The sequence below is a fragment of the Homarus americanus genome, unplaced genomic scaffold (assembly GCF_018991925.1).
Source record: "Homarus americanus isolate GMGI-L3 unplaced genomic scaffold, GMGI_Hamer_2.0 scaffold7585, whole genome shotgun sequence".
Classification (NCBI taxonomy): domain Eukaryota; kingdom Metazoa; phylum Arthropoda; class Malacostraca; order Decapoda; family Nephropidae; genus Homarus; species Homarus americanus.
Genome location: NW_024732384.1, coordinates 459234 through 479855, shown reverse-complemented (window position 1 = coordinate 479855; position 20622 = coordinate 459234). Strand labels below are relative to the sequence as shown.

The window sequence follows — 20622 nt, the reverse complement described above, 5'->3', positions numbered from 1 at the left end:
CAACTTTGTCGATAATTTTCAGCTCCCTACAGCTGAAGACACGGGTACAGAGTCTACCTGGTTACCTACACTTTGGTGGTATTAAGCAAGTGTCTTAATGTCTCCTTACGTTTTACTTGAACGCTGTCATTTGCAGGTTTGCTGCTAAATAATGGTCGTATTTTCAGTTAATTCTGTTTTCTATCCAACAGTGACTTACATGATACAGTTTTTCTTAATACAGCCTTATGTATATCAAAAAACTCTATCTACGTTGGCTAATATTTGTTTTACTTTTTGCTTCTTACTGTAATAGAAATTAATAGCATGAGATAGCAGTAAAATGCATGTAATATCGTAAAAGTTTTAGACCAGCAAGCAGTGTGACAACTGACGCCTATAAACAAAAGTTTTACGCACATCCAAGGCGACTGTCAGGTCAAGAAAAAAGCTTTATAAGGCTCGGGGAAAATACTGTACCTAGTTGTGAAACTAGTATACCATGCCGTGAAGAAACAGTAACACATAATGGCCATGTTTGGTCACCTTAGATTAGTTTGTTTACCTCAGGTTAGGTTGTTTCCAGGTAAATACAGTCAACACCCAGCAGGCCTCACCTCCTAGACACCAGTAAAGTGTCTGTCTGCAATTACACCGTCATCTACCTGCCTTATACTGAAGTGGCTTCACCATATTAAAAGTTTCTTGTCGAAATTCACAAAAAATTTTTAACCTTTTTCTTTGGCTGTTCATGATAATTATCTTCTTTATTAATCACGAAAAGCCAGAGCGTTCACATTTCGATGGCATTGTATAAAAGAAATACATTTTCTATGTATTCCTAAGCTATTTTTATCATCCTTTCTAATATTTTGTTATCTTAAAATAGAGCTTTCTTATACATTTATAACAATACATAACCGTTGTATAATATCTTTAAGTGTGCTTTGAATATTTCTTTTTATTATCAATAACCGTTGCAAAATTGGTTTTGGTTTCTATGAAAGGAGAGGAGACATTATTATGAGCTTTGTGATGTTGGATTTCACACTCAGGATGGGTTGGAGAAAGGAAACTCTGATGTCTCTGTATATATATTGTATTGGATGTACAGAGGGCAACTTGGTGCAGGAAGTAGCAGCGTGGTTGGCAGCGACCGGGAATCGAGAAACTGGTTGGTGAGCTTGCTCCAGAGGAGGTGTTGAAGTGCTGCGTGGCTGTAGATAGAAGAAGGGACAGGTCACGGCAGGGTGAGATCTTTTAGCAGGTAGGCGTGGCTTGATGGTCGACCTCCGCTTTGTTAGGCGGTGCTAGTAACCGACCTTAGACCACGAGACATTGGCTGGGGAATTCGGAAGGGGGTCGGCCTAGTCAGTGACAAATGATAGTTGTAGCTGTAGAAATATCCACTACAATATAAAAAATGTATATCCTTTGAAATTAGATTTTTTTTGTATTTAATGCTTAGATTGTATTGGTTCAATGTATTTGTAATCATATAATATTTGTTCTTATACAAAAGGAATTTGAAGTTAATATTCTAATTCATAAATGATGTATTGTTTGTTTTACATTTAGAAGCTGTCTTCACTCCAGGGAATTGAATACAGGGGTGTGGATGTGAGATCAGGAAAGTAATTTATAATCTTGTTTCCATCTGACATATCCTACATTTTGGTATTAAATTACTCACACCCAAGCATTTGAGGTGAATACTAAATGATACTTCTGTGAATGGAGGAAAGCCCATGTTAACAGGATTAAAGTTAAATTACTAAATCAGTTGAGACCACAAGGCCATGCAAGGTAATGTCTGTACTCTTGTTTTACTGTAAATATATTAGATGTTAATTGTTATAAATTAGTACATCTCAGTCTGACTTAATTTGCACAATATAAAGAAGAGTTTCCTTGGATGTTTTTTCTCCACCGTGTGCTTATATTAAATGTTACCTTCAACTTTCGGTCAGGGTAACAAAGGAGTGTCTACATGATCCTGGTCTGTTAACTACAACTGTTATTTCAGAGACGTGAGTCTGATTAATGCGACCAAGAAGTTGGAGAACGGCAGAAAAGGAAGGTCATTCAGCAGTGGCCGCGAAACAAGACCACAACCACTTACATGTTGTTTTTTCCCCAAACATTTATTTCATCATTTGGTTCCTGTAAGGGAAGAACTACGCTTGTTTAGGTTCTTAGTTCTCTAGTGATCATGGGACAGTACAAAGAAACTTACTTATTTTCGTAAAGCATTCATTTAATAAGTTAGTGAACCTTTACAGTGCTCAGCACTCAGGGACAGGTGTTAGGTTGTTGTGGTAGGAAGAGGTCTGTTCAACACTCAGGCATAAGGTTGTGGTTGTTGTGGTGGGTATTGGGCCTCGCCCTGGTAGGTGACCTCAGCCACGAAGCCTGAGTCACCTTCAACGTTGTAGGCTACCTGCTGCAGACGGCCGTCGGGGAGCTGCACATGGTAGTTGCCCTTGGTGAAGTCACCGTCACGGTTCTCCTGGTGACCGAAGTCGTTGCCGGAATCGTCGTCCTTCACCGTGTAGCTGAAGTCGTACTGAGCAGGAGGCTGAAGGAAGACAAGTCTTTACAACACTGGCAACAGAAGCAATAAATCACAGCCACAGTCTTGAGGGACGAACATCCATACTCTCACTGATGTCATCATCAGTCTTTAATGTTATGCATTAATACATTTTGTGACGGCGACCAACTCACCTGTGGATCGTTGTTGTAGGTGTTGTCTGGGCGGGCGAGGGTGACGACCACAAGGGCGGCCACAACCAGTACCTGCAACATACACAACACTCCTCACCATCTATATTTTACCCTCACCATCACATCTTCTGCCAGAAATAACATTCAACTCATTTTACGGTCGTTGTTGATCAACATTTCTGAACAAACCCTATTTTTTTTATTTTTTTCCGCCTTACAATCGTTTCCCGCCAACATATTAACAGAAAATCATGTTGACATTTATGATGCAAACCTTAAGAGTCATGTTGAAGATGAGAGGTGAGTCGAGACTGATGCCTCACAACACACCCGCCATCGTTATATACTGCAGGCCCCTCCCCTCCCTGTGACGTCACCTCCTGCTGATGGACAAGAAAAATATAAATTTGTAAGAGAAAATGTTGTGAGCCACAAATGTTACCACAATATCGTTAAAATTATCGTCCAGAGAAACATGGTTTGTTCCTTCACGAATAAGGACAGAAATTATTTTGTTTCAGGTTATGGCAGTCATGTTGGTGATTATATAATTTAATATATTTGGAATTCACCCTTTTAGAATTGCATTAAAATGTATTGATATCTAAGAAATGTTGATGGAAGGTCTGGTAATGCTCTAGTTGTAAACACAAGCTTGAAAAGTCTTTTGGCTTTTGTTTTTATTTTAAATTGGTGAATCTATAATAATAAACATTTAATTCTATATTTGATCAAATATCTTATTTAACGTAGGAAAAAAGGCCTGTTAGTCTATCTATCTGACATACGATCAGCTTTTCCTTTCTCATATTAGTATCGGTGACGAAGACGTACGATACGCAGATCTAGAATTGTCTCGTCTCAAATGAGGCTGGGAGACTGACTTATTGGCAAGTCTCTGAGGCGGTGAGGCTCTAACACTTTCTTCCTTCAAACTCTGCAACAGTCCCACAGTTAATACTCTTTAGCCTTCTTGCCTCGATTGTGCCACTGTCAGGGACCACGTGCCTCAGGGAGAGTCACTGATCACAGAATGTCACCATTTACATGCCCTTGATAATCTAAATGTACAGTATCTCAAAAAAAAAAATCTGCCAGGATGGATCCGATGACTTGCCAAATGCTACATGCAACTCGTGATGTCCCGGGAGGTTTGATATGCATGGCTCTGTGGCATAAAGATCCTACTACATTTGGGAACTGAACATCATATAAATTATGCCAAAATAAATACACACTGCATTACTTATGTTAAACTATATATCAAAGTAAATACATGGCCCAATATCTATCATCTGTGGCCTCATAATGTTCCACACAGAGAGTGGACAGAAACTTTTTTGAGAGACTGTACCTGCCCTGGTTACTACTACTACTACTTTGCTCTTACTCGAAATCAAGCTTGACGATCATCCAGCTATGATACAATGATATGAGTTATTAAGGATGTCACCTAGGTTGGTGAGCTCTGAGGTGACTCAAGAGGCCGATACGGGACCGGCAGAGTTGTTCAAAGATGTTGCACATGTGGAGGGCTACATCTAGTGCGGGAGAGGCGATGGCAGCGTCTTTCCGGCGTTGGCGCTTGTCTGCCTCATTATGCAGTCGGGCTAACTCGAAAGTATTGACACCTTCTCATGTGGTGCTCCTCCAAGCATTAGGATGTGGAGTAATCGTCTCCCAGGTGAGGGGGTCTATTTGTCACTTTCCAGGTTTGTGTTAAGACTATCCTTATACCTTTTCAGTTGCCCACCAGTATTATGTTTATTATTTGTTAAGTGACTGTAAAGTAGCTGCTTTGACAGTCTACTGTCGTCCATGCGGGTAACATGGCCAGTCCATCGTAGTTGTTCATGGATAATGGTAGCCTCGATGCTCCTACAGTTGGTGTCAGCAATAATACTGGCATTTGTTCTCTTGCCTTCCCAGCGAACTCGGAGGATGAACGTAGACCACGTTGGTGAAAGTTTTCAAGTGCCTTGAGGTGCCTCCTGTATGTGACCCATGTCTCGCTGCCATATAGCAGGTTGGGGAGGACCACTGCTCGAATTTTTTGCAACTTTGTCGATAATTTCAGCTCCCTACAGCTGAAGACACGGGTACAGAGTCAACCCTGGTTACCTACACTTTGGTGGTGTTAAACGAAATTGTCTTATTGTCTCCTTACGTTTTACTTGAACATGTCATTTACTGAGTTTGCTGCCCTAAATAAATAGTCGTATTTTCAGTTTATTCTGTTTTTCCATCCAACAGTGACTTACATGATACAGTTTTTTCTTAATACTGTACTGTAATATAAAAACTCTATCTACGTTGGCTGTATTTGTTTACTTTTTGCTTCTTACTGTAATAAGGAAATTAATAACTTTGTAGGATGGTAAAATGTATGGCAACAAATATAGTAAGTTTAGACCCAGCGAAAACAGTGTGACAACTGACGCCTATAAACAAAGTTTTGCACATCAAGGCGACTGTCAGGTCGAAAAAGCACACTTAAGGCTCCGGGAAAATACTGTACCTAGTTGTGAAGCAAGTATACCATGCCGTGAAGAGCAGTAACACATAATGGCCATGTTTGGTCACCTTAGATTAGTTTGTTTACCTCAGGTTAGGTTGTTCAGGTAAGCCACAGTCAACACCCAGCAGACCTCACCTCCCTGAACCCGCCAGTAAAAGTGTCTGTCGTACAATTACACCGTCATCTACTATATACTGTAAAGTGTTCACTACTTATTAAAGTTTCTTGTCGAAATTCACAAAAAAAAATTTTTAACCTTTTTTTTCTTTGGCTGTTCATGATAATTATCTTCTTTATTAATCACGAAAAGCACAGCGTTCACATTTCGATGGCATTGTATAAAAGAAATACATTTTTCTATGTATTCCTAAGCTAAATTTTATCATCCTTTCTAATATTTTGTTATCTTAAAAATGAACTACTTATACATTTCTATAACAATACATAACCGTTGTATAATATCTTTAAGTGTGCTGAATGTTCTTTTTGTATCAGTAACCGTTGCAAGAGTGGTTTGGTTTCTATGAAAGGAGAGGAGACATTGTGGGGCTTCGTGATGTTGGTTCACACTCAGGATGGGTTGGAGAAAGGAAACTCACAGTGCTCTCTCTGTATATATATTGTATTGGATGTACAGGGCAACTTGGTGCTGGGAAGTGGCAGCGTGGTTGGCAGCGTGGAGTAGAGAGCTGGTTGGTGAGGAGCTTGCTCAGAGGAGGTGTTGCGTGCTGCGTGGCTGTAGATAGAAGAAGGGGACAGGTCACGGCGAGGTGAGATCTTTTTAGCGGAGGTAGGCGTGGCTTGATAGTTGACCTCCGCTTTGTTAGGCGGTGCTAGTAGCCGACCTTAGACCACGAGACGTTGGCTGGGGAATTCGGAAAGGGGTCGGCTAGTCAGTGACAAATGATAGTTGTAGCTGTAGGGGAAATATCCACTACAATATAAAAAAGATGTATATCCTTTGAAATTAGATTTTTTTTTTGTATTTAATGTGAATTGTATTGGTTCAATGTATTTGTAATCATATAATATTTGTTCTTATACAAAGAATTTAAGAGTTAATATTCTAATTGTAAATGATGTATTGTTTGTTTACATTTAGAAGCTGTCTTCCTCCAGGGGTGAATACAGGGTGTGGATGTGAGATCAGGAAAGTGATTGTAATCTTGTTTCATCCATTGTATATCCTACATTTTGGTATTAAATTACTCACCAGCATTTAGGGTGAATACTAAATGATACTTCTGTGAATGGAGGAAGAGCCATATTGTGGGATTAAGAAGTTAAATTACTAAATCAGTTGAGACCACAAGGCCATGCAGTGTCAATGTCTGTACTCTTGTTTTACTGTAAATATGTTAGATGTTAATTGTTATAAATTAGTACATCTCAGTCCTGACCCAATTTGCACAATATAAAGAAGAGTTTCCTTGGATGTTTTCTCACAGTGTGCTTATATTAAATGTTACCTTCAACTTTCGGTCAGAGGTAACAAGGAGTGTCTACATGATCCTGGTCTGTTAACTACAACTGTTATTTCAGAACGTGAGTCTGATTAATGGGCCAAGAAGTTGGAGAACGGCTGAAAGAGGAAGGTCATTCAGCAGTGGCCATGACAAGTACAACCACTTACATGTTGTTTCCTAAACATTTATTTCATCATTTGGTTCCTGTAAGTGAAGAACTACGCTTGTTTAGGTTCTTAGTTCTCTAGTGATCATGGGACAGTACAAAGAAACTTCTTATTTTCGTAAAGCATTCATTTAATAAGTTAGTGAACCTTTACAGTGCTCAGCACTCAGGGACAGGTGTTAGTTTGTTGTGGTAGGAAGCGGTCTGTTCAGCACTCAGGCATAAGGTTGTGGTTGTTGTGGTGGGTATTGGGCCTCGCCCTGGTAGGTGACCTCGGCCACGAAGCCTGAGTCACCTTCAACGTTGTAGGCTACCTGCTGCAGACGGCCGTCGGGGAGCTGCACATGGTAGTTGCCCTGTATGTAGTCACTGTCCCGAGCCTCCTGTTGGCGGAAGTCGTTGCCGGAAGCGTCGTCCTTCACCGTGTAGCTGAAGTCGTACTGAGCAGGAGGCTGAAGGAAGACAAGTCTTTACAACACTGGCAACAGAAGCAATAAATCACAGCCACAGTCTTGAGGGATGAACATCCATACTCTCACTGATGTCATCATCAGTCTTTAATGTTATGCATTAATACATTTTGTGACGGCGACCAACTCACCTGTGGATCGTTGTTGTAGGTGTTGTCTGGGCGGGCGAGGGTGACGACCACAAGGGCGGCCACAACCAGTACCTGCAACATACACAACACTCCTCACCATCACATCTTCTACCAGAAATAACATTCAATTCATTTTACGGTTGTTATTGATCAACATTTCTGAGCAAATTTTATATACTAAATAGTCTGCCATCTAGCAGTGACTTCACTTTAACATAAGAATAGAAACACAGGCTAATATGTGCAAAAAAAAATTCCCTCAATACCAACATTAAGTGTCATTTTGGAGATGAGAGATGAGTCGAGACTGATGCCTCACAACACACCCGCCTCCATTATATACTGCAGGACCCGCCCCTTAACGTGACGTCACCACCCGCTGATGGACAGGAAAAACATATATTTGTAAGAGATAATGTTATGAGCCACAAATGTTACCACAATATCGTTAAAACTATTGTCCAGAGAAACAAGTTTTATTCCTTCACGAATGAAGGTCAGTTTTTTTATGTCTCCAACTCTCATACTGTAAACTGACGAAGGTGATAATATGTTAAATAAACATTGAGTTGATAAAATATGAATTACATTGACTTTTTCAATAAAGCAGGTTAATGTGAGAATATTGAAGAAATATCTGAGATCAAATTATATTTCTTAATAAAACCTGGACGATAGTGTTAACTTAATATTACTTCATTTTAATCATTCTTTAGTAATGGTTTTGTCCTCATTTATAGAAAAAATACTAAAATAAAAATTATGGTAGGCAACAGGGAACTTTTACAAGTGGAAAATTTTGAGTATTTGGGAAGTAACATTAGCTGTGGTGGTAGATGTATGGAAGAAATCAAAACAAGAAACAGCATTTAATAAACCAAAAGGTCTAATGAAATAGAAATTTAATTTCAGTTTGAGAAAAAGGCTGCTGAAAGGCTTTATAAGGCGAGGACTGATGTATGGGTCAGAACCGTGGACACTCGGCACACACCAGAAAAAGGTTGGAGGCTTTGAAGTGTGGTGTTATAGGTGAATCTTAAAACCAAGTCACACTGACAAGAAAACAAGTGAAGAATTTCTAAAATTGGCAACAACTTCAAGAAAATATTTAAAATGTACAGAAAATATAAATGAGCCACTTCGATCTAATAATTAGGGATGAGGGGATAATTAAAAAAAAATAATTGGCAAAGTTTCGGGAAGGAGGGCCAGGGGAAGTTGGAGACTGGGATGGATGAATGAAATTAAAAACTGGGTCCCCAGAAAGATACAAAATCTTAGAGGATTGGTAATAACAGTCTGATGATATTTAGTGTGGACGTGGTCGCCAACCCTCAGATGTGAGGACGGTACTCTAATTGATTGATTGATGAGGGACGGACCATTAGTTACGTAAACGACTTTCATATAAGACCTAGTAGCTTATTTGCTTTATTTACTTTCTTCCCACAAAGGTCCAAGAACATCAATTCACTCTCAACATACACACTCGGGTCCTTTTCACATTTGATCTTAGTAAATGAAGTTTCCTCGTCTCATTGGGACGTGTGACACGCCACCATACTGTTGGTACACCAAGGTTCATCCTTCTGCATCACTTGTGTTTCAAGCTTATCTCACCACCACCAAGTACAGATAAGATTATGGCAAACACCCATTGTACTAGTCGTTGTTATCATCGTCAGTGTACACAGTGTCGACATTGATGTCTAAGTTTCCTTGAAGGCGAGTTTTGTTGTGACCTGACAACATTGATCTTTTAATACAACAATCATGTCCTGAAGTCTACTGAAGGATGACCGTCGGGACAATGAATTAACTGAATGGTCCTCTTCAAGGTTCTATTATGATTGTCATTCTGTTTGTATAAACATATTCGTAGTACTGACTTACATGTTACATTGTGTTACGTGTTTATTTCAAACACCATTAAAGTTTCATTGGGTAATATTTAGATTAGATTAATGAGGTCATGTTTGGTTACCTTAGAATAGATTCGTTTAGTCACGTTAGGTTACCTTAAAATTGGTTAGTTTGGTGACCATATGATAGGATAGTTTGTTTACCTTAGGCTAGGTTGTTCAGATAAGCCACAGTCAACACCCAGCAAATGTCACCTCCCTGAATCCGCCAGTAATGGTTTCTGTCACCAACACAGTAAACATCTCTCCCTGTGACTGCTCATCACACACCGTCATCTACTATATAAAGTCTTCACTTGTTGTGATTGTTCATGTCAAGATGATCATCTGTGTAAATATTGTTTCTTACCAGAGACCCAAACAATTGTCTCCTGCACAAGCTTACCAAACAAATATGATTTTCCTATTTTACAAAGTTTATTAATTGAACTTATCTCTCTAATTATTAATGTTAAAGAAGATTGTGTTGAAAATCAATTAATATTTAAGACAATATTTTTCCTTCTACTGTGTAGTCACTAGCCAGCGACTTAAAGAAAATTTGATCATTTATTTATCGTTTTTATTAACCTCAGTAAAACATCAGTTATTCTTGGTGTGAACGACTACCGGTACGTAAGCGACTTACGGTATACCTAGTTATATAAACATTCATCTGCAATGTTTCCAAAACATTTATTTCATCATTTGGTTCCTGTAAGGGAAGAACTACGCTTGTTTAGGTTCTTAGTTCTCTAGTGATCATGGGACAGCAAAAGGAAACTTCTTATTTTCGTAAAGCATTCATTTAATAAGTTAGTGAACCTTTACAGTGCTCAGCACTCAGGGACAGGTGTTAGGTTGCTGTGGTAGGAAGAGGTCTGTTCAACACTCAGGCATAAGGTTGTGGTTCTTGTGGTGGGTATTGGGCCTCGCCCTGGTAGGTGACCTCGGCCACGAAGCCTGAGTCACCTTCAACGTTGTAGGCTACCTGCTGCAGACGGCCGTCGGGGAGCTGCACATGGTAGTTGCCCTTGGTGAAGTCACCGTCACGGTTCTCCTGGTGACCGAAGTCGTTGCCGGAAGCGTCGTCCTTCACCGTGTAGCTGAAGTCGTACTGAGCAGGAGGCTGAAGGAAGATAAGTCTTTACAACACTGGCAACAGAAGCAATAAATCACAGCCACAGTCTTGAGGGATGAACATCCATACTCTCACTGATGTCATCATCAGTCTTTAATGTTATGCATTAATACATTTTGTGACGGCGACCAACTCACCTGTGGATCGTTGTTGTAGGTGTTGTCTGGGCGGGCGAGGGTGACGACCACAAGGGCGGCCACAACCAGTACCTGCAACATACACAACACTCCTCACCATCACATCTTCTACCAGAAATAACATTCAATTCATTTTACGGTTGTTGTTGATCAACATTTCTGAGCAAATTTTATATACTAAATGTATCCATCTACATAAGAATACGTTAACATAAGAATATTTACATGGCTAATTAAGTGTCATTTTGAAGATGAGAGATGAGTCGAGACTGATGCCTCACAACACACCCGCCTCCATTATATACTGCAGGACCCGCCCCTTAACGTGACGTCACCACCCGCTGATGGACAGGAAAAACATATATTTGTAAGAGATAATGTTATGAGCCACAAATGTTACCACAATATCGTTAAAACTATTGTCCAGAGAAACAAGTTTTATTCCTTCACGAATGAAGGTCAGTTTTTTTGTCTCCAACTCTCATACTGTAAACTGACGAAGGTGATAATATGTTAAATAAACATTGAGTTGATAAAATATGAATTACATTGACTTTTTCAATATAGCAGGTTAATGTGAGAATATTGAAGAAATCTCTGAGATCAAATTATATTTCTTAATAAAACCTGGACTATAGTGTTAACTTAATATTACTTCATTTTAATAAATCTTTAGTAATGGTTTTGTCCTCATTTATAGAAAAATACTAAAATAAAAATTATGGTAGGCAACAGGGAACTTTTACAAGTGGAAAATTTTGAGTATTTGGGAAGTAACATTAGCTGTGGTGGTAGATGTATGGAAGAAATCAAAACAAGAAACAGCATTTAATAATCTAAAAGGTCTAATGAAATAGAAATCTAATTTCAGTTTGAGAAAAAGGCTGCTGAAAGGCTTTATAAGGCGAGGACTGATGTATGGGTCAGAACCGTGGACACTCGGCACACACCAGAAAAAGGTTGGAGGCTTTGAAGTGTGGTGTTATAGGTGAATCTTAAAACCAAGTCACACTGACAAGAAAACAAGTGAAGAATTTCTAAAATTGGCAACAACTTCAAGAAAATATTTAAAATGTACAGAAAATATAAATGAGCCACTTTGATCTAATAATTAGGGATGAGGGGATAATTAAAAAAAATTAATTGGCAAAGTTTAGGGAAGGAGGGCCAGGGGAAGTTGGAGACTGGGATGGATGAATGAAATTAAAAACTGGGTCCCCAGAAAGATACAAAATCTTAGAGGATTGGTAATAACAGTCTGATGATATTTAGTGTGGACGTGGTCGCCAACCCTCAGATGTGAGGACGGTACTCTAATTGATCGATTGATGAGGGACGGACCATAAGTTACGTAAACGACTTTCATATAAGACCTAGTAGCTTATTTGCTTTATTTACTTTCTTCCCACAATGGTCCAAGAACTTCAATTCACTCTCAACATACACACTCTGGTCCTTTTCACATTTGATCTTAGTAAATAAAGTTTCCTCGTCTCATTGGGACGTGTGACACGCCACCATACTGTTGGTACACCAAGGTTCATCCTTCTGCATTACTTGTGTTTCAAGCTTATCTCACCACCACCAAGTACAGATAAGATTATGGCAAACACCCGTTGTACTAGTCGTTGTTATCATCGTCAGTGTACACAGTGTCGACATTGATGTCTAAGTTTCCTTGAAGGCGAGTTTTGTTGTGACCTGACAACATTGATCTTTTAATACAACAATCATGTCCTGAAGTCTACTGAAAGATGACCGTCGGGACAATGAATTAACTGAATGGTCCTCTTGAAGGTTCTATTATGATTGTCAATCTGTTTGTATAAACATACTCGTAGTACTGACTTACATGTTACATTGTGTTACGTGTTTATTTCAAACACTATTAAAGTTTCATTGGGTAATATTTAGGTTAGATTAATGAGGTCATGTTTGGTTACCTTAGAATAGATTGGTTTAGTCACGTTTGTTTACCTTAAAGTTGGTTAGTTTGGACATGTCTGGTTACCTTATGCTAGGTTAGTTTGTTTACCTTAGGTTAGGTTGTTCAGGTAAGCCACAGTCAACACCCAGCAGACGCCACCTCCCTGGACCCGCCAGTAATGGTGTCTGTCACCAACACAATACCTTTTACCTTTTATCCTCTTCACCACTTATCGGCTCGTTTAGCCGCTTGGGCGATCGGTCACGTCTCTGTTACGCACTGTTAGCAAGTACTGGGCATGCACCGGCTCCAGAATGTACCTGAACCTGCTCCACTGTTGGTCAAGTCTTGTCTTGAAAGAGCTCACACTCGGTGCCGTCACAACACTTTCTGGCAGATTGTTCCGAGAGTTCACAACTCTCACTCCGAAAAAGTTTGCCCTCACAGTTTTCTGGACTTGTGGCTTCTTCAATCTTGAGCTGTGACCCCTTGTGGGGCGAGTGTCCTCCAGCTCCAAGTAAGGACGCTCGACTGAGTAGTGCCCCTTGAGATGCTTATTCACCTCAATTAGCTCACCCCTTGCCCGTCTGTAGTATAAGCTAAGCAAGTTCAGCGCTCCAATCTCTCAGGGTAGCTGAGGTGCCGAAGGGCAGGCACCAGTCTAGTGGCCCTCCTTTGAACATTTTCAACCAACAGACAGTCCCTAGCATATCTCGGGGACCAGACGGGGTGACAGTACCCCATATGGGGGAGCACTTCACTCTTGAAGATCGTTACGAGGGACGGACCGTCTAGATATCTGAACGACCTTCTTATAAGACCCAATAATTTATTTGCCTGATTTACCTTCTTCTCGTAATGGCCCGAGAACTTCAGCTCATTGTCAGCATACACACCTAGGTCCTTCTCACATTCAGTCTCAAATAGTGCAGTTTCTTCATCCCGTTGGGCCATATGATACGCCTCCTTACCGTTGGTACGCCCCAGGTGCATCCTCTTACACTTCGTGACATTGAATCTCAGCAGCATTTTCTTCGACCATTCTTGGAGCCCACAGAGGTCGTTCTGCAGCTCCTCACAGTCCCCTTGGTCTTGATTTCAGGAAATAACTTGGCGTCTTCGTCAAACATTTGTATGGAGGAGTTTACAACGTCAGGCGTGTCATTTGTGAAACATCTCTCCCTGTGACTGCTCATCACACACCGTCATCTACTATATAAAGTCTTCACTTGTTGTGATTGTTCATGTCAAGATGATCATCTGTGTAAATATTGTTTCTTATCAGAGACCCAAACACTTGTCTCCTGCACAAGCTTACCAAACAAATATGATTTTCATATTTTACAAAGTTTATTAATTGACCTTATCTCTCTAATTATTAATGTTAAAGAAGTTTGTGTTCAAAATCAATTAATATTTAAGACAATATTTTTCCTTCTACTGTGTAGTCACTAGCCAGCGACTTAAAGACAATTTGATCATTTATTTATCGTTTTTATTAACCTCAGTAAAACATCAGTTGTTCTTGGTGTGAACGACTACCGGTACGTAAGCGACTTATGGTATACCTAGTTGTATAAACATTCATCTGCAATGTTTCCAAAACATTTATTTCATCATTTGGTTCCTGTAAGTGAAGAACTACGCTTGTTTAGGTTCTTAGTTCTCTAGTGATCATGGGACAGTACAAAGAAACTTCTTATTTTCGTAAAGCATTCATTTAATAAGTTAGTGAACCTTTACAGTGCTCAGCATTCAGGGACAGGTGTTAGGTTGTTGTGGTAGGAAGAGGTCTGTTCAACACTCAGGCATAAGGTTGTGGTTGTTGTGGTGGGTATTGGGCCTCGCCCTGGTAGGTGACCTCGGCCACGAAGCCTGAGTCACCTTCAACGTTGTAGGCTACCTGCTGCAGACGGCCGTCGGGGAGCTGCACATGGTAGTTGCCCTTGGTGAAGTCACCGTCACGATTCTCCTGGTGACCGAAGTCGTTGCCGGAGGCGTCGTCCTTCACCGTGTAGCTGAAGTCGTACTGAGCAGGAGGCTGAAGGAAGTCAAGTCTTTACAACACTGGCAACAGAAGCAATAAATCACAGCCACAGTCTTGAGGGATGAACATCCATACTCTCACTGATGTCGTCATCAGTCTTTAATGTTATGCATTAATACAGTTTGTGACGGCGACCAACTCACCTGTGGATCGTTGTTGTAGGTGTTGTCTGGGCGGGCGAGGGTGACGACCACAAGGGCGGCCACAACCAGTACCTGCAACATACACAACACTCCTCACCATCTATATTTTACCCTCACCATCACATCTTCTGCCAGAAATAACATTCAACTCATTTTACGGTTGTTGTTGATCAACATTTCTGAACAAACCCTAAATTTGTACTGTTATCATGTAAACATAATTAATATAAAATCATCTTGACATTTATGATGCAAACCTTAAGTGTCATGTTGAAGATGAGAAATGGGTCGAGAATGATGCCTCACAACACACCCGCCACTGTTATATACTGCAGGCCCCGTCCCTCCCTATGACGTCACAACCTGGTGTTGGTCAGGAAATGTATATTTAGAAAATGAAATTTCTCCCATTCCCATCACCACATCGTTAGCTTTTGCCTTCAGAAGCACGTAATTTTTATGCCTCACAGACTGAAGGTCGGAGAGATTGTTCTCCTCTGTCCCCCAGAATCGTGTTGATAATTTGATGCTGATTCTTTATATAGATAAAATAAAGGGAATCTATATTGCAGAATATCGATGATTGGGATTTCTCTTCCTGAACATTTTCTTGAGACAACATCAGCACGGAGATGAATGATTATATATTGTCTATATTTTTTTTCATATTGTACTGCTTTATTCCTCTTAACTAGCTTATTAATTGTTCTAATGACTCGTGTACTTGCTAATACATTTATACTTTTGACTTTTACTTTTATCCTCTTCGCCACTGATCGGCTGCTTAGCCGCCTGGGCATGTACTGGCTCTTGAATGTATTTAAACCTGCTCCAGTGCTTGTCAACTCTGGTCTTGAAAGAGCTCACTCTCAATCTCGTCACAACACTCTCTGGCAGATTGTTCCAAAAGTTTACATTCTCACTCCGAAAAAGTTACCCCTCACAGTTTTCTGGACTTGCGGCTTCTTCAACGTTGACCTGCGACCCCTTGTGCGGCATGCGTCCGCCAGTTCCAAGTAAGGACACTCGACTGAGTAGTGACCTTTGAGATGCTTATACACCTCAAACAGTCCCCCCCCCCCCCCACCCTTTGCCTGCCTGTAGTATAAGCTAAGCAATTTTAGGCGCTCTAATCTCTCTGTGTAGCTTAGGTGCCGAAGTGCAGGCACCATTCTGGTGGCCCTCCTTTGGACATTTTTAATTAAGTGACAGTTCCGAGCATATCTCTGGGACCAGACGGGGTAACAGTACTCTAGACAAGAAAGCACCTCACTCTTGAAGATCGTTACGAGGGATGGACACTCTAGTTATCTGAACGACCTTCTTATAAGACCTAATAATTTAGTTGCTTGATACACCTTCTTCTCACAATGGCCCAAGAACTTCAGCTCATTGTCAACATACACACCAAGGTCCTTTTCGCATTCAGTCCCAATTAATGCAGTTTCTTCGTCCCTTTGGGACATATGATACACCTCCTTACCGTTGGTACGTCCCAGGTGCAGCCTCTTACACTTCGCAACACTGAATCTTAGTAGCCATTTCTTTGACCATTCTTGAAGCTCACAGAGATCTTTCTGCAGCTCTTCACAGTCTGCTTAGTTATTAATTTCCTGAAATAACTTGGCATCATCAGCAAATATTTGTTTGGAGGAGCGTAGCAACTGGCATGTCATTTATGAAGCAAACAAACAAGAGCGGGCCCAATATACTGCCCTGTGGTACCCCGCTTGTCATGGGTACAGAAGACGATTTCGTGCCATTATTCGCCACACACTGCTTGCGATCATAGAGAACGTCTCTGATGCACGCTATGACATTTCCCCAAATCCCGTACCCTTCTAGTTTAATTTTCTGCCTTTCATGGGGTACGCTGTTGAAAGCCATGGCAAAATCTATGTATATATTGTCGATATTGCCACTCTGTTCCAGAATTTAGGTCCAAATATTCAGTACCTTGAGGAATTGTGTTAAGCAGAAGCGTCCCGGCATAAAACCGTGTTCGCAATCCTTTACAAGGTTGTTTCGTAGTAGATGTTCCATCATGGCATATCCTATAATGCTCTCAAGTACTTTACACTCTATGCTGGTCAGGCTCACCGGTCTATAATTATTCGTGGAGTGTCGATCGCCCTTCTTGAAAATAGGACTCACATAAGCCATTTTCCAATCACTGGGAACCTTTTGCAAATCGAGGCATTTACAGAACAGGATCTTCAGGGGCTCAGCAAGCTCATTGCACAACTCTCTTAGCACTCTGGGATGCATCATGTCAGGGCCGGGACTCTTATGAACCTTTAGGTTTGATAGTTTATTTCTAATACCCTCTTCTGTGAACACAATGTGGGTCAGTGCTGTGTCGAACCGTCAGTCTCAAACGCAGGAAGATTGTTCGCATCCTTTCTTGTGAACACCAAGGAAAGGAAACTGTTCAACCCCTCTGCTTTTTCATTGTCAGAATCCGATACTCCTACTCGCATTTTCAATTTCGAGTTTGCATAGCGGTAAAACGCCTTTGGGTTTGACTTGACCTCACTTGCAATCAGCCTCTAGAACTCCTTCTACACTCTGCCTTTGCTTGGTTCCTGGATCTGGCATACATCCTCCTGTCCTGCTCATCGATTGTCCTAACCCACGTCTCGATCAAATGGTTCACTTTACTGGCTATGATATTCAGCGCAGTGTCTGCGTTCTTTTGCCTTAGTGAGTCAGGCCAGTGGATACTCCCCATATACTCCGTCATCCCGTCGTAATTTTCATTGTAATATTTGCACCTTGGCCTGGACAACGTTACGTGGTGACTGGTGCCAACTGGGGCTAGGTGTTATAGCTTGGCCACCATACCCTCCTCGTTAGTTATGATGAGGTCCAGTGGCTTGGTTGTTTGTTCCCCTCTGTAATGAGTCGGATCTTTAACATGTTGGAACAGAAAATTATATCTCAGAGTTTCTACCCCCCCAAAAATAGAGGGGTCATTTGGCGTCGTCTCGTTTCTCCAGTAGAAGTCGCCATGACAAGGAGGTGATTAGTGTTGAGCACCGTTGCGTTGTCTATTAAGGCTCTTAAGTTCCTTTGGTTTAATAAGCTACAGTTTGGGGATCTGTAGAAACACCCGGCAATAAGTTAGTCAGTCTCCTTTAATTTAATTTTACACCACTTGGACTCTTCAAAAACATCCTCTACCTGTACTCTTACCTGGCTGGCTCTAAGGTCTTGCCTAACATAAATAATCACACCCCTCTCGCAAGTTGCTTGAGAAAGATTCGTAAATGAGTCGCATCCATCTATACTGAACTCACATTTGTGTACCTGCATTATCTATGTACTTCATATATCTACACTGTTTATGCATAATGTTTGTGTACCTGTATTATGTAAATTATATTTCTGCCAGAAAGTGTTGTGACGGCACCGAGTGTAAGTTCTATCAAGACCAGACTTGATCAACACTGGAGCAGGTTCAGGTACATTCAGGAGCCAGTGCATGCCCAGTAACTGCCAACAGAGCGTAACAGAGATCCAGTACATGACTAGTACTTGCCAATAGTGCGTGACAGAGACGTGACCGACCGCCCTAGCAGCTAACGAGCCGATTAGTGGTGAAGAGGATAAAAGTAAAGTAAATATTATACTGTATATCGGCACTATGTATATTGTTTATATACCTGTATTGACATAATTATGCATTGTGAGTATATTTAAACTGTCTATATACATGCTGAATCAATATATGGCGATTTTACTGGATACAGTAAGTGGTCATCTATAACTCGGACCAGTGCCGGATTTAGACCTGTGGAGGCCCATGGGCAGCCTCTTTGTGGAGGCCCCCCTCATTATAATTACCCAAGAGGGTGGAGTGGTGAGTGAAGCGAGCCTAAACATCTGGGAGTTCCGGGGGGCGCTGTAAGCCCCCCGGGAAAATTTTGAAATTTGAACACTTCTTTGGAGAATTTTGAAGCCATATGCAGTTATATTGAGGAAATTAGAACATTGAGAAATTTTTAATTAACTGTATATTTATTGATAGTGTACAAATTCCCACACACACACACACACACACAAAAGTGAGACATGACTGGAGTCATTCATGTGGTTTCAAGTCGACCAGCCCTGATATAGCTACTACCGCACATGTCAAAAATTTTCAAGAGACTTCACAGAAAAGAATATATTATTAGTTATTATAGAGAGATGATTCTTTGCATTATTAATCAGATAAACCTCTACTCAAATAATGTTTCTGTCCAAGAATGCATGTATAGGCTTCTTTAAGTCCAAGGTCAGATAGATTCAGAATAAGTATTTATTGTAAATATTGTAATATGTGGAGGCCCCCAGATTGTGGAGGCCCCTGAGCAGCTGCCCACTTTGCCCACTCCTGAATCCGGCCCTGACTCGGACACAACAGCAAGCGGGAGTGAAGTTAAAAACAAAAACCCCTCCTCGTCTTATCCACTTTTCCTTGACTCTGGTCGCTGAGAACAATAAAACGGCCACAGGCTGTGCATTTAACAGCGTGACACGGCAGACCACCTCCTCTGTGGTGTGTGGCTGCTGTTTTACCATTGCTTGCGGTAGAGGTGGGCGGCCGTGGGTGTTTGGACACTGTAACTCTGATGGGGGAGAGCCTTTAGATGGTGATGGATCGTACTAAAGTGTAATAAACGCTGGAAGATAAGAGTCGGAACCTATAGCAATTTATAGAAGTATGGGAAAGAAAATTCAGAATTTAATAAAAATAAGAGTAACTAAAGCAATAGGAGACAAACAAATAAGATAATAACCATAAATGAAAAAATATATATATATCGCCATCACTGAATGGAAATGTTAATTTAGAGCCTTTATTCAGCAATACCAATAAAGTAGGAATGTGCAGGTGGTAACTACACACGTAAAGTAATCTCCAGGTGTTGACAATGTTATTAATGTTGTAATTAACAAACCACGTAATACAATTAGAAATTTGACTAAAAGCTACAGAACAGTCATGGGATAGCCAGAGAGTGTTGTGACGGCACCGAGTGTGAGCTCTTTTAAGACCAAACTTGACAAGTACTGGAGCAGGTTCACATACATTCAGGAGCCAGTTCATGCCCAGTACTTGCCAACAGTGCGTAACAGAGACGTAACCGATCGCCCACGCGGCTAACGAGCCGATCTGGGGTGAAGAGGAGGTTAAAAGTAAAGATAGACAGTGATAATTTGATCTTGGACCCCCCCAGGTGTATGTCGCTGAGTAGCCGACCCCGCGAACTCCCCAGTGTATGCCTCAGAGCATCCTCACCAACCAGCTCTCTCTACATCACGCTTGTAACCACGCTGCCTTCCCAGCACCAAGCTGCATTGTACATCCAATACAATATGTATACAGAGAGCACATTGTGAGTTTCCTTCCTCCATCCCATCCTGAGTGTGAACCAAGCATCACGTATTCCCACAAATGGTGACCCCGGAGTGACCCACCAAACATCACGTATTCCCACAACAGTACTCCAAACCGAGATAAACATCTTTTGAGGAGCGTTATTATTATTATTATTATTATTATTATTATTATTATTATTATTAGAGAGAATGAATATTGAAAAAAGAATTGTCATATGGCGGTTTTGGGGCTGGTTTGGAAATGTGATTTAGTGTGACTATTTCCCGACATGGCAGGGAGACTTGCAGTGTTGCCAAATCATAGAAATTTCCCACGAATCTGTGGGAGAAATGGGGCAAAGTAATACCGTCGGTGTTATGGGAATTAATTTTTGTGGGAGTTTGTAGGAAGTGAGACAAACATTGTTAAATAAATAATGGGAGCCACCTTGTTCAATTTAGTTTGATCATGAGTTCAGTAACGCAGTTGTGAATAGCT

The 20622-nt window shown here is 40.8% G+C and overlaps 4 protein-coding genes across 4 annotated transcripts; all 4 read right to left on the bottom strand.

Annotated features, from left to right (window-relative positions):
- Positions 1-2218: 2218 nt before the first annotated feature.
- Positions 2219-3056, bottom strand: LOC121868469 (pro-resilin-like). Its single transcript, XM_042369127.1, has 3 exons — positions 2981-3056; positions 2707-2778; positions 2219-2557 (listed from the first exon to the last, which is right to left on the bottom strand). The coding sequence occupies exons 1-3, from the start codon at positions 2990-2992 to the stop codon at positions 2321-2323; spliced, it is 321 nt and encodes a 106-aa protein (XP_042225061.1). The 5' UTR covers positions 2993-3056; the 3' UTR covers positions 2219-2320.
- A 3913-nt stretch (positions 3057-6969) lies between these two features.
- On the bottom strand, positions 6970-7836 carry LOC121868478 (cuticle protein 19.8-like). Its single transcript, XM_042369144.1, has 3 exons — positions 7728-7836; positions 7458-7529; positions 6970-7308 (listed from the first exon to the last, which is right to left on the bottom strand). The coding sequence occupies exons 1-3, from the start codon at positions 7737-7739 to the stop codon at positions 7072-7074; spliced, it is 321 nt and encodes a 106-aa protein (XP_042225078.1). The 5' UTR covers positions 7740-7836; the 3' UTR covers positions 6970-7071.
- Positions 7837-10148: 2312 nt separating this feature from the next.
- On the bottom strand, positions 10149-10918 carry LOC121868477 (pro-resilin-like). Its single transcript, XM_042369143.1, has 3 exons — positions 10869-10918; positions 10637-10708; positions 10149-10487 (listed from the first exon to the last, which is right to left on the bottom strand). The coding sequence occupies exons 1-3, from the start codon at positions 10878-10880 to the stop codon at positions 10251-10253; spliced, it is 321 nt and encodes a 106-aa protein (XP_042225077.1). The 5' UTR covers positions 10881-10918; the 3' UTR covers positions 10149-10250.
- A 3347-nt stretch (positions 10919-14265) lies between these two features.
- LOC121868476 (pro-resilin-like) lies at positions 14266-15116 on the bottom strand. The gene is made up of 3 exons (XM_042369142.1): positions 15011-15116; positions 14754-14825; positions 14266-14604 (listed from the first exon to the last, which is right to left on the bottom strand). The coding sequence occupies exons 1-3, from the start codon at positions 15020-15022 to the stop codon at positions 14368-14370; spliced, it is 321 nt and encodes a 106-aa protein (XP_042225076.1). The 5' UTR covers positions 15023-15116; the 3' UTR covers positions 14266-14367.
- Positions 15117-20622: the final 5506 nt, after the last annotated feature.